Source organism: Puntigrus tetrazona, chromosome 17, assembly GCF_018831695.1.
Source record: "Puntigrus tetrazona isolate hp1 chromosome 17, ASM1883169v1, whole genome shotgun sequence".
NCBI lineage: Eukaryota > Metazoa > Chordata > Actinopteri > Cypriniformes > Cyprinidae > Puntigrus > Puntigrus tetrazona.
This window is the reverse complement of record NC_056715.1, coordinates 9,325,122-9,353,051: the sequence shown is the minus strand read 5'-3', so window position 1 is coordinate 9,353,051 and position 27,930 is coordinate 9,325,122. Positions and strand designations below refer to the sequence as shown.

At 36.8% G+C, this 27,930-nt stretch overlaps 1 protein-coding gene across 4 annotated transcripts; it reads left to right on the top strand.

Annotated features, from left to right (window-relative positions):
- Positions 1–28: 28 nt before the first annotated feature.
- hhat (hedgehog acyltransferase) lies at positions 29–27,916 on the top strand. 4 transcript variants are annotated; one of them, XM_043263104.1, is made up of 13 exons: positions 511–669; positions 748–819; positions 1,346–1,471; positions 3,298–3,365; positions 3,559–3,672; positions 3,750–3,944; positions 6,375–6,632; positions 6,717–6,879; positions 8,725–8,875; positions 15,012–15,047; positions 20,787–20,988; positions 21,095–21,239; positions 25,620–27,916. In XM_043263104.1, exons 3-13 carry the CDS (start codon positions 1,357–1,359, stop codon positions 25,697–25,699), a joined length of 1,527 nt encoding a protein of 508 aa, XP_043119039.1. In that variant the 5' UTR covers positions 511–669; positions 748–819; positions 1,346–1,356; the 3' UTR covers positions 25,700–27,916. The 4 variants fall into 4 exon arrangements, with proteins under 4 accessions (XP_043119037.1, XP_043119039.1, XP_043119040.1 ...); XM_043263102.1 differs by lacking the exons at positions 511–669; positions 748–819 and adding an exon at positions 29–137; XM_043263105.1 differs by having other exon boundaries at positions 618–819.
- Positions 27,917–27,930: the final 14 nt, after the last annotated feature.

Below are 27,930 nucleotides of genomic sequence, written 5' to 3'. Positions count from 1 at the left end.
TTCTGACGCTGTAATTTCCCCCTATTGATCTGGTGTTTTGGATGTTACACAAACTTGGATTGTACGCTCGTGGGGCACTTACACAACCAACGGAAATTTTAAAGACTTTGAATGGTTTCAAATTAGGATGCGAAAACGTGGGTTTGTTTACATATTAGGAGCGAAAACAAAGCAGCCACGTATGTTGCACATCGTTACGTGTTTTCGGGTTTCTTTTTGTCCCGTGGTGATTAATTTATAAAGACGCTTGTATTAAACGGTTTCACTTTTCGGTTTCTAAAACTGGATCATAAATGCGACACGCTCTGGATGTTATTCTCAACCACCCCAAACTATTGCTGCCCCCTAGTGGAGGGGATAGATAGATAGATAGATAGATAGATAGATAGATAGATAGATAGATAGATAGATAGATAGATAGATAGATAGATCAAATCGCAGCCCATGAATTGGTAGTCTATGTGCTACTCTCTCTCTCTCTCTCTCTCTCTCTCTCTCTCCCTTTCTGTGTGCCAATAAGCTGCATTGCACCATAGACTTTAGTTCCCTACACACACCTTTAGAAAGTCTCTTTTCTTTTTGGGACACTGGGCAGAAGGTTGTGCCCTGTGGCATAGTTGGACTGAGAGAAACTGATGATGTGTATCTATTGACTTTCCCCTTTCACCGGTAAACAACTAGAATGTAAACATACTTGTAACGCTTTGTTTACATTTGTTACTAACCTAAAATAACCTTTCCTGACAGGGTTATACACTGCATTGTACTCATACATTGTTCACGAAAGCCAAAACAACGGCCTTCCACCGTAACAAGAAGGTACTAGTTATCAATTATACAGCTACATTTTACCGTAATTTGCAATAAACGCCTGCTAAAATTAATCGAGGCACTCATCGGGTTAAAATACTGTGATAGCGCGTATTTGTCGGGTTAGCCAATCAGATTGTAGGGGCGTGGCAAATCTAGGAAGCGTAGGGAGGAGCTTCGCGGCAGTGTTTAGCTGGCACGAGTTTTTCTGTCGGTTTATGTGAGTAACTGATACAAATATGCAAATATTAGCGTGCGGGAATTGTTGCAATGCGATAACGTGATAAGGAAGCTTGTGTAAAAAATAATTTCATATGTTTAAATATTTAAATGACTGGTTGAGCAAATAAAAATCTTTCACTTCACATTCCGATTGAACTATTGAAATTGATTGTCGTGAAAAAAAGACCAAAAGCTCCTCATATTTCATCGATACAAAGTATATAGTCTGTATGAGTTGTGTGCAGAACAGGAACAGCTGACCCACTACTCGTTTGAAGGATAACCAATTAGTGTGTATCTTTTTAACCTGTAGGTCCAGCTTCCATGACTCCACAATGGGAGCTGGTATCTCTACCTCGATGGGAGATGACCGCATACTGGATGCTCTCCTTCTCCTCTCATCTCTATTCTTTCTACCAGTTGCACAGATTTTCTAAAGGTGAGCTGCCGTCTTCCCAGAACAAAATGCGGTTCTCCAGCTTCCAGGTCTGTCAGGAATATATCTTGGTATTGGATCTATGGCACAATATCCAATTATGAAAGGAAAACATATTCAAATCTCAAACCTAATTAAGAGACTAAGCCAAACAAGATACGTATCGCATAAGCATTAAACAACCACCTCCTTACAAATTTGTCAGCTAGAAAACATATGTATTGCTATGAAATGACCCGTTGAATGATTTCTTTGGATGAAATTATCAAAATTTAATAAAAATAATAATTTGTGCTGCAATTATATGTTTTTTGGTTTGTTTTTTCGTTTAGTCTTGGTTTAACTTTATAAGGTGTCCATTTGACAAGGGCTGCTCTGTGTGTGTGTGTGTGTGTGTGTGTGTGTGTGAGGGAGGGAGGGATGGGGGTTTGGAGAAGCGCTGGTTCCTGTCGTGTTAACTGCTGACTCTAAGGGCTCTGAAAAGGTTGTGCTGTCATTTTGAGGGACGATGGGATCTCAGGTCAGCAAAAGACACCGCACAGCACCCGTTTTATCTCTTTCAACCAAAACATGCCAGTCAAAAAAGTGCAAAAATAAAGCCCCGAAATAGGGCCTCTCCTCATGCACAGTGAAAACACTGCATAAATAATAACAGTGGATGAAATTGCTGATACATTTAAACATGAAATATTTCAGCCAACCCAAAAGAGTTTAGACAAACGGATGTTTTTCAGAACGGCATTTAATTGACAGAGAAAGCTTCTCGAATAAAACTGAATGAAATACCTAAGATGTTAAGGAAACCATTTTCTTCATATATGATAAATGTGTTTTTAAGTTTTATTATCTACGTGGTTTTATTTTATTTCAGACATAGTATTTTGTCTTATCACATAGCCAGATCTGACTTTTGCATGTTGAAGGCGCTTTAAACACCACTAATCACATTGCTACTGAACCAATATACAAAATATGACTTTCCAGTTCAGTGTCACTTAAAATGTGTGTCACAGCAAACATGCTCATGAGACGGCTTTTTGCAGTCTATGTGTTCCAAGACCATTCACCAGATGGCACTGTGGTCTTTCTTCTATTTCCATGCACATTTTCATTTACAGAAAAAGTGTGCGTGTTTATGATACTGTGGATAGATCCCTGCCTGCCAGTGCACCCTGCAGGAAAACCGTCTGTCGAGGTGATGAGAGGTCCGTCCTGAGAAACTGGATGAAGAAAGAGATGTAGGGAGAGAAGGATGGAGAGAGAGAGAGGGGCGGGGTGGAGAAAACAATACCAAACTGACACTGCATTGCAGGGGATAAAGAAGAGAGTTAATGCATGAGTGCAGAGAATATGCAAGAGATCTTATCCTTCAACTAACTACAAGATCCAATTTTCAAAATTGCGCATGCATTTGAAAGAATGGTTCACCTAAAAATAAAGATGTTCTTTTAAACCTTCATGACTTACTTCTGTGGAAAACCAATGTTAGCAGAATGTTAGAGCTGTTTTGACATTAAGCGTGGGTATGGACCAGGGGCTGTCAAGATCACTTTTATTGCAATAACAATATGAATGTTCTGCTAAACTTTAAAAACAGTTCAAGTTTGGAAAGTCAAGGGTGAGAAAATAGAATAAAAAATACATTGTTAGGTAAATCTCTTTACAAGAAGTGTAACATTTTACATTTTCACATCCTACAGTGTTCATATTATGAGAGTGGAGAATGAAGTAGATGTTGAATAAACGCGAAGAATAAAAAAATCTGATTGTAGTTGGTCATAATAGTTCTGTGTGGACTTTATAGTGTGTTTCCTGTGTGTGATTGACAGAGCATGAGGTCAGCCTGGACAGAGAGGTGCAGCTGGAGAGAGGATTCCTTATATGGGGATTCAAGAAGGTGAGAGTACACATGGTAATTATATTAGTGACTTTAATCAGGGTGACACATTTGGCTGATGCACCCCACCAAGCCCAATTTCCTGTTTCCCGCTCAATCATCAAGTTCCTTTTATACAGACATGCAAAACAGACACACTTTATGTGTTTGTGCATTTGTATTCATGTGTTTTTTTTGTCTGTGTCTGTTTCAGGACCCTACTGATTTTGAGTGGAGTTTCTGGAATGAGTGGGCATGGCAGTCTCTTTTGTGGTCTTTGATTGGCCACGCATTGCTGTCCAGATTGGCAGATAATTTTTTGCCTCAGGTAAGTTTAATTAAGAACAAATGAACTCATCTAATGTTTCCTGTGTCATTATTTTACCTTGTGCATTTGTTTCCCAGTTTCGACTGGCAGTCTTGACAGTCTATGGCTTCCTCTCAGCTGGTTGGCTTCTCGGAGTGCAGGGTTTGACTCTCTTGATGCTGCATCTGAGCATCTCATTGGTGGTTGCTCAGCTACGTAGCCCCATCCTTTCATGGTTTTGCTCCCTCCTGCTGCTCTCCACGCTCAATGTCACTGCCCTCCAGGATTTACAGGTGTGTGAATATGTGTGTGTGTTAGTAATAGCTGTAAACCACGTATTTGAGGCACCAAATTTTCTCCTCCTCTATAGCTGCTAAAATGTGTCCAATTTAAAGGGTTTGTTCACCCAGAAATGAAAGACTGTCCTCATTTTCTCACTTTCATTTAGTTCCAAGTCGTTTTGCCTTTTTTTTCTCTTTCTTGGAACACAAAAGGAGGTATTTTAATGATGTGATGGTTGCTTTTTTCCATGAAACTATCAAGGAAGATGTGTAGAACTTCCAGGCTTCAAAAAAAGATGCAAAACCAAATAAAAGTATCATAAAACTACCATAAAAGTACTATTTAAAACTTAGGTTCCCATTATTGTAATTGCATATACAAGAGTGACCAGCATGATCTTCAGGATGTCTCCTTTTGTGTTCCTTAAAAAAGTAAGTCATACAGTTTTAGATTTTTACAAAGATAAGCAAATGATTGCAGAATTATTGTATTTATTGAGCCATCTCTTTCATGCTATCTGTATTGATGGGGTGAGGTGTGAAGGAGAGAGTAAGGGATTTGTCCAGTTCAGGATCAGGTCCAGCAGAGTCTCCAGGGATCTCAGAGCACATCTGCAGAGCTCCGCAGAGAGAATGGAGATGAGACTGAATCAAGCCTGCAATAAATGTCACCATTCTCTTCACACAAACGCAGTGGCGTACACTCTCAGTTTCCCAAGCAAACATTCAAAATCAAACGTTTGCATGCACAACAGTGCTTGTGTATTTTCTCACACAATGGATGTTACAATGACACAACAAAAAGAGTCAGCGGACTCCCAGAAGGTCTTGTTTTTTGTTTGTTTCTTTATCTGCTTAGCCACTTGACACAGTGAATGATTGATTGACAGCTGTCATTAGATATCTGAAGGGCAAAGCAACGAGATCAACAAGCACGTGCCGATGGAGAGGAGGAAAGAGAGCGAGGGAATATTGATCTGAGTGACAAATGAGTTCCCTCCTTGCCTCGAGTTTCTCCTAGATTAATTGTGACACGGGCCCAAAGCTTCCCCTCTTAATTAAACCTTCATTTAATTATTATTTATTACTCAGAAGCAGTCATTAACATACTCATCTGAAGAACAAACAACTGTAATTTAATTGATTGTGATCTTTATTCGCTTTTAATGATCTCTTTTTTCAGTGCATCTCGGTTTACCTCAGCTACTTATGAGCTGTGAAAAACCCTCAGGAAGACAGCAATACCCATGCAGCCACCGCAGAGATCGCCATAATGACATACAAAGAAAAACAGCATCAGCCAGCGACTAATTTCAGAACTCTGCCCTGTCATTTAGTGTAATTTAGAGGTGGTTATAGCTTTATTTTTGAGTGGCGATAATGAGTTTTTGAAAGTGGCTGCTGCTGTGTCTCCTGGCTGGATGCCAGCTGTCATCTTTTGAGCATGCCCAGTAGATCATATTAGTTTAGTTTCTCCACGGAGGATCAGTGGTTGTTCGTCCCTTAGACAGTAGCTTAGTGAACATTAGTCTGTCCAATATTGTTATGGAGCAGTTATTGCCTCCTTTATGGCAAGAGAAAATAATAGTTGAATATATAAAAATGACCACGTTCAAAAGTTTTCATCCCTTTGATTCTTAGTACTGTGTTGCTACCTGAATGATCAACAGCAGTTTTTTTGTTGTTGTTGATTAGTGATTTTTTTTCTCATGACTACCTGGTTTGTCCTGAACAGTTAAACTGCCTTCTGTTCTTCATAAAAATCCTTCAGCTCCCATAAATTCTTTGGTTTTTCAGCATTTCTGTGCATTTGAACTCTTTCCAACAATGACTATATGACTGAGGGACTCGTATGCAACTATTACGGAAGGTTCAACGGTCACAGGAAAACCCATGTATTAAGATCGAGGGGGTGAAAACTGTATCTTTTAAGCAAAAAGTATGCAAAACCACTGTAAAAGAATCATACTCCACATTATTGAGTCAATTCTTGACTCAAACAAATACTTCCTTTGAGTCAAGTCTTTCTCAAATCTTAAAAAGATTAATATAGATAATATAGTGTAAAAAACAAAATGACATGCAGCGGTTTTATTATTTTATTTAAATTTTTCTGTCTCACTGATGGCATTTTCCACCATTATAGCATTTGTTCAACTTTGTTAACATTAATCCATAAAAATACATTGGACACTAGTGGCATCTCTGACTTATGTACTAATAATAATACAAATTCAAAATAATAAGGGGGTTGGGGAGAACAACAACAAAACAAGGTCTTCCTGCTGCTACCACAGAGTTAATGTACATCCAATAGCACCAGTTTACTAATCATACATTCATTTCATGGCCTGTTTTATAATACAGCTTAGATTTACAACCACTGATGTGTGGTTTCCTTAATAGTTAATTTAACAGTTTTTCCCCTTTTTTTGTCTCTAGCGTGGTTGGTACACTTCTGAAGACCAGTACTACCTCTTGCTCTTTAGTACTGCTGTATGTATCTTGCGCTGCATTAGTTTTAGTCTGGAGCTGTGCTGGCACCCCCTGCAGGCCGGAGGAGCAAATCATTGTTCCCATCTAGAGGAAAAAGGACTGAAGACTCTGATTTTTCAGTTCTACAAGCTCGCTGCCTACTGTTTCTATCACCCCCTGTTTTACAACGGACCCATTGTAACCTACAGAGACTTTAGTGAACAGGTAAAAGAAATTGACATTCATAAAAGTCTGTAGTGTCTTTGCTTTACCCCAGGTGTACTGTGAGTGGGTTTTCTGTCTCTACAGATAGAAAAGCCGGTATGTAAAGTCTCTGCGGCGTATGTGTTGAGTGGAGTACTGCGTGTGTGCGTCTGGTGGTGTTTAGCCGAATTCATGATCCACTTCATGTACATGCACTCCATCCAGAGCAACGAAACCTACCTGGAGATGCTGCCGGCCTGGGCTCTGGGTACGTTTACGACTGTATATGAGTTCATGAATTTGTTGAAGAATGTAGACAGTAGGCATGCAAGTGTTTATGTAGCCATACTACTTCTTCAGTGTTGGCGACGTGTGTTAAGTGCTAGCAATGTGCAACAACAACCGCAAATACAGCCTAGTTTAATAACTACAATACCATTTAAATGCTTTGGGCTGGTAAGGTTTTTCTTTTTGTGATGTTTTGAAAGAAATTTCTTAGGTTGCATTTATTTGATGAAAAATACAGGGTAACACTTTATTTTAAGGTATTCATAATATAGAGTAATTACTTAGTAGTAGCCATTGTACTTGCATGAAACAAAATGTACTTACCATGTAACTGAGTTATGGAACAGCTTGTACTTAGAGCTGCCTGTTACATCTACATCATTCCAAACTGTAATTACAGGCTGTTTAAGTACTTTTTATTTTACGTAAGTACAATGGCTATTACTAAGTACCTAATTAGGTAATCACTCTGTATTCTTACACCTTAAAATAAAATGTCACCAAAAAGCCGCAATTGTGAAGTATTATTATTAGAAGTGAAGTATTAACATAGCATAGTTTCCTTTTTTGATATATTTTGTAATGTAAGTTGTTTTTGCAATGAGAAAGCTGAATTTTAAGCAGCCATCACTGTCACTGTTCAAAACGTATTGTAATATGCTTATTTGGTGCTTAAGAAGCATTTATTATTATTATTATCAGTGTAGGAAAAGTTGCTGCTTAATATTTTTGTGTTAACTGCTATAAAGTTTCAGTTTATATTTATATATATATAACTACATATGTAAAACATTTATTTTTTTAATAATTAATGGATTTGACAGCACTATGCAAAATATAAAATATCTTTTTTTATTCATCTTTGGACAATAAACCTACTGATTTCTTAAAAAAATAAAAGTTACTGGCCTCAAATAACAACTGACCTTCAAATCCTTGCCTCTCACAGCCTTATAGGGTAAGTGAATAAGTGTCCAGAATTTCATGTAGTACATTATACAAGATCTGCTGCATCATGGGTTTTTCCAACACCTTTTTTTTGACATACTGCTGTTTGCATACTGTGAAGCAGGGAAGTATGAATATTTGTACTCATTGAGCAGTTTTTATCCAAATTATGTCTTTCAGAATAGATACAGTCTGTCATGGTATAACTTGTTATTTTGGGATCTAAAGTGTTTATTACATTATTATCTTGCACAGATGTTCACGACTAAAACCCCCACACACACACTCACAGTTTCAGCCGTGCGCAGCATCTTAATTTCTGTACTTCCTGTCTATTGATCTGTAGAAGTTGCTGATTTGTGCTGCCTGAACTTTGATTCAAAAACACAGACTCTGCAAGAGAGAGCGGTGTAGAGAGGGTCTGTACAGCAGAAACATCAAGTCATTATCGCCACTTTGTACCTGCTTTGTACAGAAAGGGCTCGCAGAAATTCGGTCCTGTTTTTTACAGGCTTTTAGTTCTGTACCAGTGGGATATTGGAAAGACAGATGCTGTTCTCAGTTTCCACTGACACACGGAAAGAGAGAAGAGAAGAGGGAGAGATGACTAGAGAGGATGAGGATGATCGAACTAAATTATGAAACAGTTCAGAATAGAACTGAAATCTGATATAAATCATCAAATCTGTGCTTCTTCTCAGCCACAACGGGATGAAGGGACGAAATGAGCTTCACATAGCCTGCGCTCCATGGAGAAAACTCTTGACACCTGATGTGGACAAACAGCTCTGTCATTTCAAACGTCTAAAGGGCAAATGTCTGTGAGATCAAACACTTGACCGCTTTACTTTTTAATGTCATCTTTTTTCACCTGCAGGTGGTTTGGCCCTTGCGTTGGTCCAGTTTTTTTACATAAAGTATCTGGTCTTGTTTGGAGCGGTGTCTCTGCTCGTCAGACTGGATGGATTGGAGCCACCAAAGTTACCACGATGTGTCAGCACCATGTACAGCTTCACTGGGATGTGGAGGTAAAATAAACGCACAGTTGTTCTGTCAAATCTCAAAAAGACTTTATAGAGCTGGCCTGGAATGGTTTCGGAGCGATTCAGTGCTCTCCTGCGGTGCATCTGTGTGCCAGCAGGAGGCAGAGCTGCACCGCATTCACTGTAATCGATTTAAGCCGTGAAACGATTGGCACAACGGTATAAGACTCACTTACATCCTTCTACAAGCACATTACAGCAGCATAACAAGATCTATGCTTTCTGTTTAACGTCACAAACATCTTGCCTCAAACATATGGAATTGAGTGTTCGGCTTCTCTGATGGAGTTTAGCGCTCTGATGTCTCGTGAGACGATGTAGAGCAGGCTCATACATGCAGGTTTCCTGCTAGAGGATTGGATTTTACACTAAGGCTCGAAAGCTTGATGAAGATACACAGCATTTCAACTTCAGTAGTCTGGAATGGTCTCCTAGGCAACCAACACCAGTCTGGAAACAGCAGTGTTTTAGATTTTGATATTTTTGTGTCTGTTTTTTTCGTCACACTCTTTAAACTTAGAATACACACATTACTACTGATTTATTGCCTTAGTTTAATAAGTCCACAGTCCATGTACAAAAACCTCAGACCTGGTTAAATATTAATAATAATTAATGAAATACGGCTAAAATGTTTGGGCACCAAGGTTTTTTTTATTGTTGAATGCACCACCAAGGCTGCATTTATTTGTTTAAAAATACAGTAAAAATATTTAATATGGTGAATCAGTGAAATGATTTAAAATAACTGATTTCTGCTTGAATATGTTTTTAAAGGTAATTCATTTTTGTGATGACAACACAAGACTCTATGCTTCAGTGTCACATGATTCTTCAGAAATAATTTTGTATGCTAATTTGCTGCCCAAAATCATATACATATAATCTTATACAAAATCATATTGTATCATATACAATACTTTTTTTCGGTGTTCCTGATGAATATCAATTTTATTGAAATGCAAACCATAATGATTTATGAATTAATGACTTTCCTGTTACTTCTGGTCATTTAATGCGTCCTTGTGGAATACAAGTATTAATACCTATAAAAAAGATATTAGAAGATATTTTGCTGCAGATTGTTTCGTATGCATAATTTTGCATTTGCAATAGTTGTTAACTACAGTATTAACCACCACTGCCAAAAAAGATGAAAAAAAAGTAAATATCATGACAGAAAAATCATAGAAGTGTCTTAAACAAGTTTCCTTGTTAATTTATCATTATTTTCCAAAAGTAAAAACATTAACTAGCTTTATTGACTTCATGGTTTTGTAAACTCATAATGCCAGTGGTTGTGAGTTAAATTTCGTAAACCCATCGTTGCACAGATAGAGTGACACTATCTTCTGCTTCCTGTGTAACTGTGTGTATTTTGTGTATATCAGCAGATCTGTGCTGCAGACAGCTGCTGAAGCTCTGAGAGCCGGAAAGGTTAAGCACCAGTGTGTGTGTGTCTGAGTGGTGTTGAAGGTGATGGAGTTTAGAGTGTGATAAATGAGATCTGTAAGGAAGCAGACGTATGCCGGAGACTTTAGCAGGACCTGCTGTAAGACCCCGTCTGGCTTTAATCCCACACGGAGAGACAGAGCTCAGCTCCTCTGCACCCAATGGAGCGCAAACACGCTCACACACACTGATATAGTTGGAAACCCCACTCACATGCTCGTCTCTGTGTTTAATGGCTTAGAACCGCCGGATGCAACATACCACGTGGAGACAGTACCCCATACTGCAGGACAGCAAAGTCTCTGATTACAGTGCAAAGTCCTGCAGGGAGCGAACGAGATTGAGAACAACAGAGAGAGAGAGAGGATGAGATGTTGCTCTGGGCTGCAGTTAAATCTGGAGATTGCTGTGTGTGTGTGTGTGTGCGCTAGCGCCTACTCTGCACACACGTGCATGGAACGTCTGAGTATTGCTGTGTGTGCATGTGTGTGTGATTTAGTACGGTCACTATCATGGACTGGGTTTACGGCGGTTGAAAGGTTTATGGGTTGCTATAAAACACTGTTCATTTAGTCAAGCATCAACACACACACTTTATACCATTTTGCTGACTCCTGCCTATAGCTATCTGATCGCTCAATAGATTTATTTTTTTTATGGGTCAGTGACACAAGGCTATTATTTCCAAATCTAATGAAAAATTTAATTTGGCATGAATCAAAATTGATTGGCTTGTTCGATAGCCATTTGTAAAGTGAAATTCATTTTGATATTTTTTGGGGTGGTATAAGTCAAGCTCATTATGCAGCTGCCTTGATCCCATGGTGAAGAAACAAGGCTCATTAAAAGCAAGAGATTCTCAAAATCTAAAAAAAAAAAAAAAAAAAATATAAAATATTATATCATAGAGAGAACTTTGTGTCAAGGACAGTAAGTCTTTTAAAATATCTGATCATTTGACATTATCAGACAAGCCAAGGTTAGAATGTGTAATGTCATGTGTGTCTCACTAAAAACAGAATGACTTTCATAAAATGAATAATTCATGATCCTGTTAAAACTATACTTTTTACCTTACCTTGAATAAAAATATATTTTAAAACTTTTTTTTTTTTTTTTTAAAAAGGTAAATAAGTGCTCTTGAAACTCCATGTGCAATCAATATGAATAAAAAAAAAAAAACTTGATCTTTGGATGTCTACAAAGTCTGCATTCCTCAAGAGATCTTTCTCTTTACATCTTTTTCATTACTGTAGTGCTGCCAAATGATTAATCGCAATTAATCACATCCAAAATTAGTGTTTATTTACATAACGTGTGTGTGTATATTTATTATGTATATAAAAGCAATCACATGAATGTGTATATTTTAAAAAATAAGCTTATGTATTAAATATTTATATATAATATGCATGTAAATATTTATAAAACATGCACACGCTATATATATCTATATATAAATAATCATTTGACAGCACTGCTTTATTGTCATTGATCCCTATACCAAGCTAATAAATTACATTTTCTGTTCTTTGTTCTTAAACAGCTCTCACCCACTTTTAGAGTTTTATTAGAACATTATTTAAGATGTTTATTGACACATTTTCCTCGTGGGGACCATTATCTGGTCTTTTACTGCCCTTTCTACTACCCTTGTAGAGACATTAGGTCTCTCGCTCACACACATACATGCAGTGAGAACAAGACCAGGTTTTATTCTGATCTCCGTTCTCTTCATCATCTCAACTATAGTTTAGCGGGAATCGTGAGGAAAACGCTGTCTGAGTTATGAGAAACTGTGTCTGAAAACTGTTTCCTTCAGGCCTGCTTTTTCAGATGATGTATGGGGTAGAGAAGGCATAACCGATGAAAACAGCAGGATATTGAGCGAATCTGTTCCGATGTGTATCTCACTTTCAGCTTCATGAATCACCATATGACTCACACACTTCATGAATGACACCAGACGTGAGTTTGTTTTCTGCATCTGTTTTAATAGCTCCTTGTTTAAGAGCCACACGCATCTAGTGAAGTCAAATTAACAACTCAGAGAGAACGTATTGAATTCAATAGAATGAGTCTAACTCTGCTGCTTTAGGCCTGAAATATACAAACAGACTTTATTGTAGTGCTTTCCCAACCAAGAAAAATGTGATTTTTACAGTCGTTGCAAAATACGACACCACAACATTTCTCGCATTACAGTTTATTCATAGTTTATTTGCTATAGCTTAGAAATGGTAATGAAATATGACAAGAGCCCAGAGTTAAGCTGTGTCAGAACAAATACATTTTGATAATGCCATATAACTTTGATTAAAAAGGTATGTAATGGATTGCAGTCAACCCAAAATTATCCAATTACCAAGCAATGCTTTATTCAGTTTTTTCTGTGGTGTAAAAAGTTTACATTAGCTATTAAAGAAAAAACGCTTGGTCAGTGTCTAAATAGATTTTTAAACCTAATTTTAGTGGATTTGGTTTAATGTTTATTGTTTGGTGTTCATGAAGCGCTTGAATCTAACTGTTGGTAATTACGAAAGTTTGCAATAATTGTTCGGTATGAATCTTTCCTTTTAAGTATATTCAACAAATGCATTGTTCGAACATTTGTGTAGTGTATTTCCAGACTCAAACGGAAGAGACAAGCACAACTGCATTTCTCCACATAATGTTTTATTAATATAGAGTGAAATTACTTCTGCTTTATCTGTTCTCCTGGCCTTCCCGGATGACTTTATTTCCCCAGAGCTGAAGCAAATTTCATCAATAGTTGCTAATGAATGCTGGGAAGTGCAGGAATGAATCAAACGATCCTGGACAATCTGATTTAGGAGTCATTATGTATCGTGGACCCCAGACCCAATCCATCCCCCTCCAGACACTCTTGTGTCTTTGTTTTATTGTTCTCTTGCTCTCTTTTTCCAGATGGATATTTTTGCGGCACTGAAGGTTTTGATAGTTTCTGTTGGTTCATGAAAACTTCATTTCGGGCTTACTGACATGTTAGCAGCCATCTGCTTGCACGTGTCCGTTTCTCCTCATACAGCCCTGTTTTTAGAAGCTCTTTACTCCTGTCTCTTGGGGTCTGAGTGTATTTGGACTCAGAAAGCGACAGACTGAACTACATATGAAAGCCTTATGGCCAAAAAACCGTCTGTTGGTGTCAAATTCAGATTGTATGTTTGCTCTAATTGGACGAGATGATGAAGATATCCGTATCGCTGTTCACTCACTCATCCATTTCATCCGTTTCACTAAAAATTGTAAAATGAACATTATGACCTGTCTATCCATTCATCCTATATGCAGCTGATCGATAGCAAATATCATTATGTCTGGATAAATAAAGAAGGATGAAATGTGGATAGATGGTTGACTAGAAGTAAATGGAGGATAACAATAAGAGAAACTGTGGCTATAGTGATGACCTGAGGACTTCTGTTCGCACCTGCTCAGAGGAACAGGAGGAGGAGAAAGTCCTGCAGGGAAACAAATTGAGAGTTACAAAAGGCCAAATCAATATTTTTGCTGTCATGATGGTTTGATAGAAGCTATGTGTCAAAGGGCAAAACAGAAACCCTTTGTGATTAGTGAAACAGAAAAGAACACGATGTGACTTTATATTGTTTGTTTGAAACATACAGTATAAAAAGATAGTGTAGCTTGTTCAGTTTCTTTTTTTTTTCTTTTTTTTGTGAACTAGTATTTAATTTCCTGATTTAATTTTTTTCATTTTGGTTCATTTCATTTGTTTCTATTTATGTTTTGTTATGCTGCATATTTATTAGTGCTGTCAAACGATTAATTGCATCCAAAATAAAAAATTTTTTACGTAATATGTGCACTGTATATATTTATTGTGTGTCTGTGTGTCTGTGTGTGTATGTAAATATATATATATATATATATATATATATATATATATATATATATATATATATATATATATATATATATAATACACATGCATGTATTTAAGTAAATAAATATATACATGCAAATATTCTCAGTATTTATATGCTGTATGTGTGTGTCTTTATATTACATGATTAAGATACACTGTACACACACACACATATTATATAAAAAAAAAAAAACTTTTATTCTGGATGCGATTAATCCCAATTAATTGTTTGCCAGCACTAATATTTCTGTATTTTTTATATATTACAGCCACATGGCAAAACTGCCTTACCTGTGACACGGTTGCAAGTTTTGCATGGGCAAGCACTTCCTCTCACTCACATTTCTTTCTGAAAATGTACAAACTGAGTTTCATACAATTGCATGAATATTGTTTCTGCCTAGCATATCGATAAGAGTGCGTCCCAAACCTGCCACAAAACCCAGTGTTAGACTAGAGCTCAACTAGACAAATGGCAAAGCTGTTCTGGGATCAGCCGCTTTGAGGAAATGCCTCCCAGTGCTATGCCTGTCTCACCAAATGCCAGCGTTTGTCCCCAGAGATTCATTAAAACGGTTTCCTCAAGCATCTCATTTATGCAGATTCTCTTTTTGTCTGTTTTGGGGGTTGACTGATTAAACACATGTTTGTGTTGTGTCACGTTCTACAGAAGTGTGTGTGTGTGTGTGTGTGTGTGTGTGTTACCTCAAAACATCTGTGTTTAACCCCTGAGCTCACTCATTACTGTCTTTTGCTTTTCAGACACTTTGACGTGGGGCTTTACAAATGGCTCATCAGGTACAATTTCTCCTTCTTCTTATTTTGAGTGGGTGTACAAGAGGGAGGGAGATATTTTGCACTGCTACGGACACGGTTATCTTTTGTTGCAGATTGAAAAGCACACGAATAATAACCGTAATAACCATAACCACAATCACTAGAACAATTACAGTGCATTACATCTGTTTCCTTTTGTTTTTGTTAAGTCTGAATGTTTATTTTTCTGCTCCAATAATTTGTTGGAAATTTAGTGATGTATAATACACAGATGAAACCTTTTCTGATGTTTATGTTCATATTTAGCAAAAATAAGCTGGGCCATTAGCATACTTAGCTGAAGATAAAAGCAAAAATGACCTAAATTATCCATTAGAAAGAAGAATTTTGCTGTTGTCGCTTTGTAAGATGTACTATAAGCCATTAAGGTGAAGTTTCTTAATGCATTTATCTTATGTGACAATGTGATGCGCAGATTTGGCTACACACTTAATAGCCCTGAAAAGAAAATAATCTAACCAAGTGACTCATTTACATTTAACTATACATTCAAATCAGTTAATTGTATATGTTTTTTGGCTCAAAATGATCCAGTTTTATGCAGATGAGCTTCATAATAGGGTGTGTTCCTCACACTGTTACTGCGAACTGGCAGCCTATAATGAACAGTTTTTATTTCAGCAAGAGACAACGGATAAATTTGGCACTGGTCATGATTGGTCACCCAAGAGTCCAGAAACACGGCTCAGCTCAATCTCTCTGGCCGCTGAAAATGTTCTGCTTTTTGATTGCAAGTAGTTCTCTTTTTATGCCGGAGACCGTTTGCTTTTCCTGTGATTTGATTTACACTCTGACAATGGGCAGAATATGATAAATATTGTAATTTACCCTTGCTAAAAAATTTTTTAGAGTTGTCACATTTGAAATACAGACACTGAACGTTTCCACAAAATACCTGATACCTCAGAATAATATTAGTAATAAAAATAAACCACTGTTTATATGCGAGATGTTTGTGAAGTCCGTTAAATAGCGATATATTGCATAATAAGCTCTGCAGCACATTCTGTAACATTAAAGAATTTAGAGGATTTATATATTATCACAGAATTTATATATAAATTGTTTATAGGCGCTTGTATGAACGGTCACTTTCGAATTATTCTTCTGAACAGCTGGGCAGATGTTTTCAAGCCGCCACTTTTGCTTTAATGATATTTTGCTTTTTGTATAAATGCTCTCAGGGACTGGAATAGGTTGATTCAGTAGGGAAACCCTTCAAAAATTCAAAAAAAATTCAAAAATAAAAACCTCTCGAGGTCCTGCCGTAACCTTGTCTGCTCAGCTGTTGCATTTCCTGACACAGTTATTCATATTCTAATGTCATTGTGGAGGTTTTGGAGAGAGAGCTCAGGTTGTGTTTTCGTTCAGGGTTTGGTATTGTCAGTCTTTGGCAGGGCTGCGATCTCCACAGACAAAAGATGTTTGATCAGGGTTGTATTAGCATGTATTTAGCACGATGAGCATCTTATTCTGTCTCGTGCTGGAAACTGGCCAGTTTGTGTGAATATGTACATTGGAAATGAATGTTAAGAGTGATGCTGCTTGAGCCAATAACACAGACCCAAAAGTCCATAAATTATGTAAGATTGTGTTTTTAAGAACATCAGGGCAAATGACAAGACGCTGTGTCTTGTGCGGCTTTCCATTATGTTTACACGATATATTCATGCAGTATATGCATCACAAATGATACTGGGAATGCATGTTTTATCTGTACTAAATTAGTTATTTAGGGCTATATGAATTGTTTAGTTTTTTCCTAGATTTCTTTTTATATGTTTTTTTAATTCTGTGATTTTTGTTTTCATGTTCCTGGGCTTACTTTTAATGATTTAATTAAATTTAGTATATTTGGATATTTTTCTTCTCTCACGTTCTGCTACTTTAATTTATGCTTATTTTTTTTCCAGTTTTTCCTTTTTATTTTACCTTGGACATCATCTAATACTCACCTACAGTAAATGCACTATTAAATCTGTAGCAAATCTCAAAATGAATATCCATTTTTCATGCTGCACATCCTTATGACGCCTACATTCACACAACATTGAACTTTTTAGGGTTTTTAAAAAAAATATTTAGTCTAAATTGTTTAAAATTTAATATTGGCCGTATTCTTTTTTTATAATTAAAAGCAAAAACATGAATATGTTTTGCTTTATAGGTCTCAATTAAAATTTCGATAGTACAAAAAAAAAACCCACAAGTGGCCAGCAGTGGGAACACAGCGCAATTTCCCCCCAAATGAGAAGCGTAACATTGCTCCCTGAATCCCACCAATCAGAAAGCTGAGAATGTGGGCACTTCCATACGTTCAAGCGGGAACGCTGAACTTGAATTTAAGTATGTTCAGTACTGAGTGTTTCGTGTAACCCCTTCATTGCGAACAGAAAACCAAAATCTCTTCCTCACCTTATCTTCTACATCTTTCTCTCTCTCTCTCTGTTAAAAAGTGTAGTGATTGCAGTGTGGCAGAGAGAGTTGATCTGCATAATTGGAGTGTGAATGTGGGCTGTGTGTGTGTGTGTGTGTGTAAGCGAGTGTTGTAAAGTGCATTTGGAGAGATCTTAATGTGCTTTTAAATGTGCAGTAATTGTGAAGAGCCGAGTTTTGGAGTGTGGAGATGTGGGAGAGGATCTTCACTCTCCGTTTCTGTGACTCACCGCTGATCTTAAAGTATCCACAGACACACGCCACGCACCCCTCCTGTCGCGCTATTGTCTGCTTGAACGCCTCGCTTTCAGCCTGTTGAGTGTCATCTCCTGTCTATTGAAATGTGCTCACCACAATCAAATCACAGTCGCAGTTCATAGGAGCTTATATAAGGGCGAGAGAGGGCTGAGATTATACTGCGGTGGCCACAGAGGCAGAACGAGACCTTATTGTTTCTGTTCATAATGAAAGTGTGCTCATAAACACTTTTCTCAGCATGGCAACGTCTGCGCTCCGGCTTTAAAAAGCACATTAACAAAAGAAACAGAAACTGAACGCAAGCTCCACTAGGACTGAGAGGTTTAAAAAAAAAAAGGACCACGGTTATTAAACAGGTTTTAAGTGCGTTTAGCTGAGTTTGACATTATAATAGTTTCAGTCTGTCATTTATTTGTAAATCAACTGCAAACGGGATGTTTAACAAAGAAAGATTAATTGTACTCTTTTTGTGGCAGAACATGATTATCCTAATAAGTATGAAATTGTGTATTTTTAAAGTTTTAATGGAAAAAATAAGAGGCAAAAATAGCAAAAACAAGTATTTAAGTAAAGTTTGAAGATGTTATATTTATTTATTTATATATTTATTTATATTAATTTACCTTCCTGTGTATGAAACAGAGTGCTGTAGAAATATATATACACAAGTCTGTGAACAATATGTATAATACATAAATAGTATTGTGTGTGTTTGTGTTTTATAAATCATTTCATCATTCACAAGTCTGTTCAGGTGTTGTCCAAGGTATTTATTTAGTCCAAAAAAGTGGGTTCTGCCACACCAAATCCAAATTTTGTTATTAACCCCAACCCACTGACCAGTTGCCGTTATGTCAAAACGTCTTTTAGAATATTATATTATATTATATTATTTATTTTACAGTAGGACAGATCAGAACTGACAGGAAGCTATGTGGGAGAGAGATAGGAAGGTGAGGCTTTGATCAATTTAATGCATTTTTAATTTTTCACAGTACAGTAAGTTCATCTTTTTTATGGATTTTTGCTTTTTCATTAGAAAGACAGCAAGCCCTAACAGGTCCTATCAATAAACCATCAGTAATTCCAGTCAGCTTATCAGTAAAGCCACAAAAAAAACCCATCATATTAGACATTCTATAGAGAAGAATCAGACACATGAATGCTAAAGAATAAAAATAGAAGAGGAGAGTTTTTTAAGTGCGATAAAATAAAGCACAGTTGATCTTCTTTTCTTGATCTCTACACACGCTATCAGCTGGAGCCGTGGTCAGGGGCTAATCTTATCCTCTTCACTATCTCCCTCACACACACACACAGATGAGTCAAGTCCTCCACTATCCCAACAGCCTCATTAGAACAGATTGGTGCTCTCTCAGCCCTGAAATGGAAACTCTACTATACTACCGTCGAGAGAGATCGGGTTTAGTTCAGAATTGTCTCTCTCTCTGCTGTCTGTTATCACCGTGAGGGGAACGGAGGCAGTTTTACAGTATGTCATCTGAACACGCTTGTTTCTCTTTTTCTTACATTTGTCTAACAGACAGTTGTGGACAAAGTGCTAAAAACTGGTTAATGAACATTAAAGGGGTCTAAAACTAGGGACATGTAGGAGGTCACTGTGCTATAAAAACATCCTGTGAGTTTCAGAACTCAAAACTTTCTCGGCTTATATTGAAACCAATCTGGAAAGTGGAAGGTTTGTGGAAAAGTGCCACTTTATGATGTATTATTGTGGCTAAACACCGCCTCCACAGAAAGAGATCAACACCTGCTTCTACATCGCTGTATGTTTAGCCCCGCCTACAGATTCACACACATAGTAGGTAAACGATAAGAGCAGCAAACGCAGGTCTACACAGAAAAAACTGCAACTTTATTTGTTCGGTGAAGTTTGTTTGATGCATCTACATGCCTGGAGTGGTCCAATGGGGCGTCTATATCTTATCTGTGGTGGCTGCCTAAATTCTCTCCGTGTATGCTTGATCACAGTGTAAGCAATAATATGCTCGGGATAGACATGTATAGGTTCGAAACAGAGCCTTTGAGCCGTTCTGTTTAGGATTGTGGCATCTTTTGAATATTCAGTGATCACTATGGTGAATGAAGTCAAGTTAAGACCGCTACAATATGATGAACAGCTTGCATATAGCAGGCCATAGAAACAGGCTAATGAGGCATCTTTGTGTATATATATATATATATATATATATATATATATATATATATATATATATATATATGTATGTATGTATATATATATGTATGTATATATATATATATATATATATATATATATATATATATATATATATATATATATATATATATATATATGTATATATATATATATATATATATATATATATATATATATATATATATATATACACAAGTCCATAGATATGTGCACAAATGCATCCACCATCTAAATAATAGGGAATCTACCTATACATATCTGAGATTGTACCTGCATGAATGTGACATGAGTTTTGAGTTGTGTAGTGTAAACAGGGACTGTTTCTGAAACGCAAAAGTAAAGTGTTAATCTAGTGTAGATGGGTCCTGAGAGCAATGTCGCACCACACAAGATTGAGTAACTTCATTGCATGGTCACTATTTCTTTGACTGTTTTTACTGATAGTTTTTATATGAGCATTTATGCGTTTTTAACCTAAATCAAGGATGAAGTCTGTCAAACATACACAATTCTTAGCCAGTCATAGCAGTGGATGCTTAATTCTGATTCTACAATCCACCACACCTAATCAAACTTCATAAGTATGTTTTTAAATCTAAGAAACGTGATCTCATTATGAGTGGACCTCAGAGAACGGTACGAAATAAAATGGCAGTTCATGACACAAAATGTACTTATAAAAATGTTTGTTTGGAGGATACAAACAATATTATGCCAATTTTGATAGTTTGATTAGTCTTTAAAAAGAACACAGCAACTCTTCGTTCTTGTTTTTGCTGAGCATGTGTGTTTGTGTGCGTCTTTAGGTACATATATGTGCCGTTGGGCGGCTCTCATCACGGTGTATTCCGGAAGCTCTTCTCTACAGCACTGGCCTTTGGGTTTGTGTGTTTCTGGCATGGTTGCCATGACTACCTGCAGTACTGGGCCGTACTGAACTGGGTTGGAGTGTTGGTGGAGAACGTTCTCGCACTCGTCCTCTCCTCTCGTCCTCTTCGTCATATCATTGTGAGTTCACACAGTCCCTCTCGAGTTATCAGCTTTAAGCAATATTTAGTGTTTAGATTGAAGTAAGGTCACTTATAAATACCATGCTCTTTTGATCTCGTTTTAGGTACGCTGTCTTTCACCACGGATGCAAAGGCGTGGTCTAGCGCTTATCTCCGCCCTCTCCACTGCTTTTCTGATTCTGTCCAATCTGTTTTTTCTGGGCGGGATCCATGTGGGCCGAATCTTCTGGAAGAGGGTATTTGTTGAAGGTGGGTCATTTAAAAGTATGCATTAAAAAAAAGAAAGTGTGCTTCTGCATACTTACTTATTATGGAAATATTATACTTTCAAAAAATATTCTTAGATGTGAACTGAACGCGGGAAACATCACAATAATCCACAAATAATCAGTCGGCAAAGTGAAAAGCTGTTTGTGAGAAGCAAATCCATTATAAAGTTTTTTTTTTTATTTTACATTTAAACCATTGTTTCCGTTCAAAATAGCAGTCCATAATAGCAGTTAACATTCTTACAATGTTAATCAACACACGAAAATAAATGAATTGTGAAGCATGACTAAAGATTATTAAAGCATAATTTAAAAACTTTTTTACATAGTGTTTTAAAGAAACTTTCATGAAAGTGACTCTTAAGTAGTTATTACCTGCAAGTACTTTAAAAAAAATATATATGCTTTTTTTGCACTACCAGTGCACATTCAATACAATTAAGCACTTTTTTACAAGGGAGACATTCACAAATGTCATCAACCAGATTTATTTCCCTTCAATCTGTAACTGCTGACAAGTCAACCACAGCTGCTGACAACGTGTTTTTAAACTCTGGGAATGTGAAAGTTCTCAACCTTTTAACATTTTGTGGGTCATGTTGAGGCAATAATTCAGAAAGAAAGCTATAATGATTTGGTGCCGTAATGCAATGATGTGGGACAGCCTGTCATTTCATCCCAGATCAGACGCAAAAGTGAGGAAATGAATTCATTCTGAAGTGCTCAGAACACATTTTGTGTCAGAGAAGAGCTGAGTCACTGTTTTGTGGTGCATATGAGATGTTATGAATGATTTCGTAAGATTGTTGTAGGATTGGAGTGGTTTGTTATTATGAATTGTTATGCTTTTTCAATGTAGTGGTGTATAAAATTTTAGGCATTGATGATTGGAAATCGATTAGAATAATAAGCAGTTATAGAATTTTGAGGAAATAAAAACAAGAAATGTAAAATTAAGGGAAATTCTAACATCAAATAATAAATATTTATGCTGCACGCTGCACTGTTTTTCACATGTAAGTAGATATGTGAGTAGATAGACAGTCCACTGTTTTTGTTTCTTTGAAACTTGTAAAGTTGATCATAAATTGTATGAAATAATTTGGGAAAAGTCTTCACAAACCGCTTTAGGATCATGCTGGTAGCATTTAGCGCCAAGTCAAGCGCCAGCGAGCATCTGGACATTTACCTTTAAAGAGTTATAGAGAGAGGAGTGTGAAGGCCTTTTGGAAAGATAAAAGCAGTTTGAATATCTGTCTGGAAGTTTCTAGAAGCTGCTATTCATCCATTTGCCACCAGGTACCACAAACACCACAGAGTCTTAACAACGGTCGCCATGGATTCATTCATTCTTGACATCTCTGAAAGGTAGCCGTGCTGATCGCACCCACCCCCTGCAGCAGCTGTCAGTCAGACGCTGACCGAAAGGTTTTGTGCCGCTCAGTTAGAGGCAGGAGGAACTGCGGGGTACACTAAAGCTCAGAGAGAGACGTGCTGGGCGCAGAGACTGACAGGACCCTCAACTTATTCACTCATTTGTCCATTTCATTCTGCCTTTATTATAGGAACCGTAGCATAATGCTTGAGTTACATTTAGTTAGCGCCCTTAAGGCAGTTTTCTTAGTCAAGCTTGAACATTTTTTTAGTTGTTTGGTTTAGTAATTTGTCTTAGATATTGTTTTGATTTAGAGCGTTCCTCTATGCAGCTGACACAAACATACAAAGATAGACATATATTTTTTATTATATTTTATATTATATATACTTAGATATTATATTTCAAATTTTCATAATTTAATAAAATCATAACAACAATAATGATACATTATAACTTTATAATTCTATAATTGTAATTTACATTATTACATTATTATTATTTACTTGTAATACTTATGATGTTAGTACTTTTACTGTTTATTTTTTATTTTATATTGTGTCATTTTAATATTTTCGTTAGTTTATTTCATTACAGTTTTATTTATTTTATTTATTCTAGTAATATGCATGCTTATAATCAACTAATTCAGTGCATACCTTATTATATCTACTTAGCATATACATTTTATATATTTAAAATGATGAGTGACCACATTTAGTTATGTGTGTCCTTTATATGCCTATATGTCCTTTCACACACACGATGTCTGTGTTTATTTTATTTTTAAGCAAGTGTTTCGGAAGAGTCTCCCATGATATAACAATCCCATGTTTTTCTTCTTGCCTCTGTAAGTGTGTGTCGTGTGATGTGTCTCCTTATTTAATGTAGGTGGGTTTGGTGTGACGCAAGTTGAGGATTTGTGTGTAGCCGGATGAGGACAAAGTTCAGAAAACAGATTTGTATTCTGATACAGACAGAATGACACACACACACACACACACACACACACCTTTTTTGTAGTCTTTCTGCTACATTGCAGTGTTTTGTGTTGTTGGCATGACAAAATGCATTAAGTGGCTAAAGCTGTGACTCCAGCACCTGAAGGACAATGAGGTGTAACCAAATGTAATCAGCACCCTCCCTTCTTTCATTTACTCTCATTTTCTTCCTGCTCCATCCTTCTTTTCTCATCCCTGATGCAACAAGGCAGGTCCCTTTAATGAACCCACCAGAGACAAACACACACCTGTCTAGTGTGTTTAAACAGCTTGTGGCTCTTAGTGGACATGTTGAAGAGGAACTGTGATTACGCACAACGTTGATAATAATTGGAAATTGTTTATATAAAAATAATGAAAATGATGTATAACATTCGGTTCATCTAACAATATGTTTACGCGTCTGGATTTAGCGGCACCCACAAATGAGCGTAACACAAAGTGAAGCAATTTATCCGAGAGAGAACGTAATATGAGTAAGTGCTTGAGAGGAGCAGATATAGCCTATAGCGAAGTGCTCTGGGAAAAGGTGTGTCTTACACCGCTGTTCATTTACTGACTGCAGGGGGCGGGATAGTGGCTGAATACGCCCCTGTGGTTTAATATGATTTCACATTATATCTGTTAATCTGCGTGAGGTTATAAATCAGAGCTCATGGGGGAAATTATCACTGAGTACTGCGTTAAATTCTAATGAGCACATCTCATGATTCTGTACAAGAGAGCACCGGGCTTGTGAAGTGTGTTTTGTGCGTGCGAGTGTTACAATCGCAGAGCTACAGACTCATGAAACATATTGCGAATGTATACGAATACAATGAATAATGTTTTGTGTTCTTCCGTATGTGCAAGTAGTGACATTCACCTGCAACCAAATAATCTGTGAATTATCGAAATGATCAAAATGCTTGCTATGGAATAGATGTGAAATGCAGAAATTCAAAGCTGATCTGAATATTTTTAGGACAAATGAACGTTTCGGAGACCGTGTGTAAACGTGTTTGACAAAACTTAAGGTTGTATTTTTTTTTTTTTAACGTGCTAAAATTTTGCATGGGATTTTCACATAACCTCAGAATCTGAAAATGTATTTGAATTTTTTTGGACGGGCAAAAATTAGTAATGCAAAAATATCAACAAGTTTTCTGCGACGAAGAACAAACATAGCATGAGCTGTAATTTCTGACCAAATAAATGTTGTTTTTTTTAAATGAGTCAAAATGGCAAAGTGAACTACCACAATTATTGGCCCTTGGAATCAGACTCACGCAATAAGTGAATCGTTAAAGGAATAGAAAATGAAAATTCTGTCATCATTTACTCACCCTCAAATAGTTCTGTATGAATTTCTTTGTTCTGCCGAACACAATGGAAGATATTTATTTTACCGTGGAAGTCAAAAGTGGCACAAAACAGCAAGGTTACAACCTTTCTTTAAAGTATATCCCTTTGTGTTCGACAGAAGAAACAAATCCATACTGATATGGAATTAGTCGAGGATGAGTTTGAATTTTTGGGTGAACTGTTCCTTTAAGATCTAAACTGAGTTCACAGCTTACACTCTTGAACAATTGTGAGGTGCTTATAAGTTATTTCCAATTCATAACATGGGAACTGTTACTGCGCTACTAGGTTCATGAAACTTGCATCAGTCCATTTACAGAACGAATGTTAACATGATGTGAGATTAAAGATACATATTCACAACAGAAGAGCTTTAGTTTTTTTGTGGCTAAAAATATTGGATATTGTTTGACACAAGTCATCCTAAATGTTTCATCCTTCTTTTTTATTTCTGCTGACCTGTATGATCTGTTCAAGTCCTGCTGAAATGCCTTCAGATCCAGATGCAGCCTCACTTCCTGTTTGGTGTCTGTGTGTCGTCTGTGTAGCTTGGACAATTCCAACACCAATTTTAAGTGTGCTTAAGTAGTATCTTTTGTGTTTTACTGTTTAATCTCTCTCTTCTCTTTTTCTCCTACAGGCTGGTCTTCTGTGGCCGTTCCAATGGTTGCTTTTCTCTATTGCTTTGCTCAAGTCGGTATTGAGTGGGACATGAGATGACAAACCTCCTCAGAGCAGAATCACGGGAAGGCAAATTTTCTCACAAAAAAAAAAAAAACACTGGTATTTACAGTTTGGACCAATCACGGTATAGACAACCAACATTCCTGTCGGCTCCTACAACGTGACGCGTTTGTATAGTACTAATGCTGTATGTGTGTGTTTGTGTGGAAATGAAATGTTGTGAGTGCTCCAGGTGTGTGTTTGATGGTTAATCCTGTTTCTGCTTTATTTATGAGTTTGTCTGAACACTGATGGTGACACATGTCTCTGATCAGCGGCCAGGATACAGCCTGACCACTGCTCTCTCTCTCTCTCTCTCTCTCTCTCTCTCTCTCTCTCCCCCTCGTCCCTCCATCTGTGTAGATTTCCATCCGCTCGTTCATTTTGTCCCTCTGATCTTTCTTGTCCTGATCTCTCTGTCTCGTCTCATGTTTTTATCCATCACTCTCTCATTCTCCTTGCGTATACCTGCTTCTGTCTTCCTACTAACAGCTCAAGCTGCTCTGTGTGGTTAATTAGATCAGTGATCTGCTAGCCTGGAGTTTCTCCTTTATTAGAGGGAGGTACGACACGTGTGTGTTTCAGTGTTAAGGGGGATTACACTTTAAAAAGCTTTATCTCTGCAGCGTACCTTTATCAGCATCAGATTAATCATTCATAATCCCTTCACAAAAATCTCTCTCTCTCTCTCTCTCTCTCTCTTTGTACGTTTGCATTGCCGAATGAATAAAAACAGCCATGTTTACATTGCAGCAGAGAAGCAATGGGAATTTTTTAAATGCACAAAAAGAGGAAAATACGAAATACTACATGAAATATATCTGATATTCGAAATAATTAAAGGTACACCGTTTTTTATGTTGGTTTGCTATGATTGCAGTTTCTATCTCCATCTCTTCTCTGTGATATGATGTTATTTTAGTAGACGGTATGGCAGAGGTCATCCGTGACCTGCCCTTTCTGTGAGTCATACTGAAATTACTTACTGACCTAGTATGTTACACAGGTCATTGTGTGTGTGTGTGTGTGTGTGTGTGTGTCTCAAAGAGTCACTGTTGTTAATGGATGTTAATTAGTATGTTACACAGTATTCAAAGTGTGCATAATTGCAGTTCAAAATGTAAGAATCTCAATCTTTCTTTCTGCTTAAAATGAGCACGAATGGTCAGTTACACCATGTAAGTAAGTATATTGTGAATCATTTATATTTTGGTTATTGGGAGTTGGATTGGATGATGTAATGTGGGCACCACTTACCATAATGAATCTAGAAATGAAAGCAAGTTTGCTAAAGCAATGTGTAAATATCTGTTGGTCATTATCAGATAGTTATTATAGACAATTTTACACTTATGAATCATTTTGGGCCAATTTTGATTTCATGCTGACTTCAAAGCTAATGTGCTTATGTAAGTGTCTTTAATGTGCTCAAACAAAGGGAGATGCATAAATTGACAGCAATCAAGTAAAGAGACGACAAGCGAAAATACGTATAGAAAATATTTTATTATCATAAATAATATTTTACAGCAATTTTACAAATTTTGTCTTTGTGCTTTACAGTAGTAATTTCCATGTGGAGAAATGATTTCAGTGAGGATGTTTCAGTCAGTGGATAATGACCATGCTGTCTGCTGAATACATCTGAAGTTTAATTAGGGCTGTTTTTAAAAAACACCCCTTCGAAGGACCTCCGTGAGCAGACAGACGTGTTTGTTCTTCCAAACCCTGACACAGCTCCGTTTGAACTTCACCATTAGTGTTAAAGACTGCAAAAATACTCATTGTTCCCAAAAAAACTATAACACAATTTCTCTTCAAATGCATATGTGCACCAACACACAAACCGATATGCTGTGTGTGTGTGTGTGTGTGTGTGTGTGCGTGTGTGTGCAATAGCATGTTTGGGTGAATTTCACAAAGTCTGCCGTGAACGTGTTCATTATATATTCCACCCCAAATTCAAAAGGAAAAAAAAAGAGTGCTTTAAGATTTTATATTCATGTTTTTATATTTTTACCTTAAATGTATCATGTTCAATTTTCTAATAATAGTAACAATATATTAAATTAAATGTAAGATTTTATATTTAATTAGATTCATTTTATTTTAATATCATGACAGCTATGACTTTTTTTTTTCTTTTAATTTGGGTATTAAATGAGATATTTCCTCTTTTGGCTTTTGTGAAATAAATATGACCATAGAAAAGTTTCTTTTATCATGGA

Excerpts from the sequence above, each read along its gene's own strand:
- hhat (XM_043263102.1), top strand. Across the intron at positions 15,048-20,786 it reads CTTTACAAATGGCTCATCAG|GTACATATATGTGCCGTTGG; the intron begins GTACAATTTCTC and ends GTGCGTCTTTAG. Across the intron at positions 21,240-25,619 it reads GAAGAGGGTATTTGTTGAAG|GCTGGTCTTCTGTGGCCGTT; the intron begins GTGGGTCATTTA and ends TTTCTCCTACAG.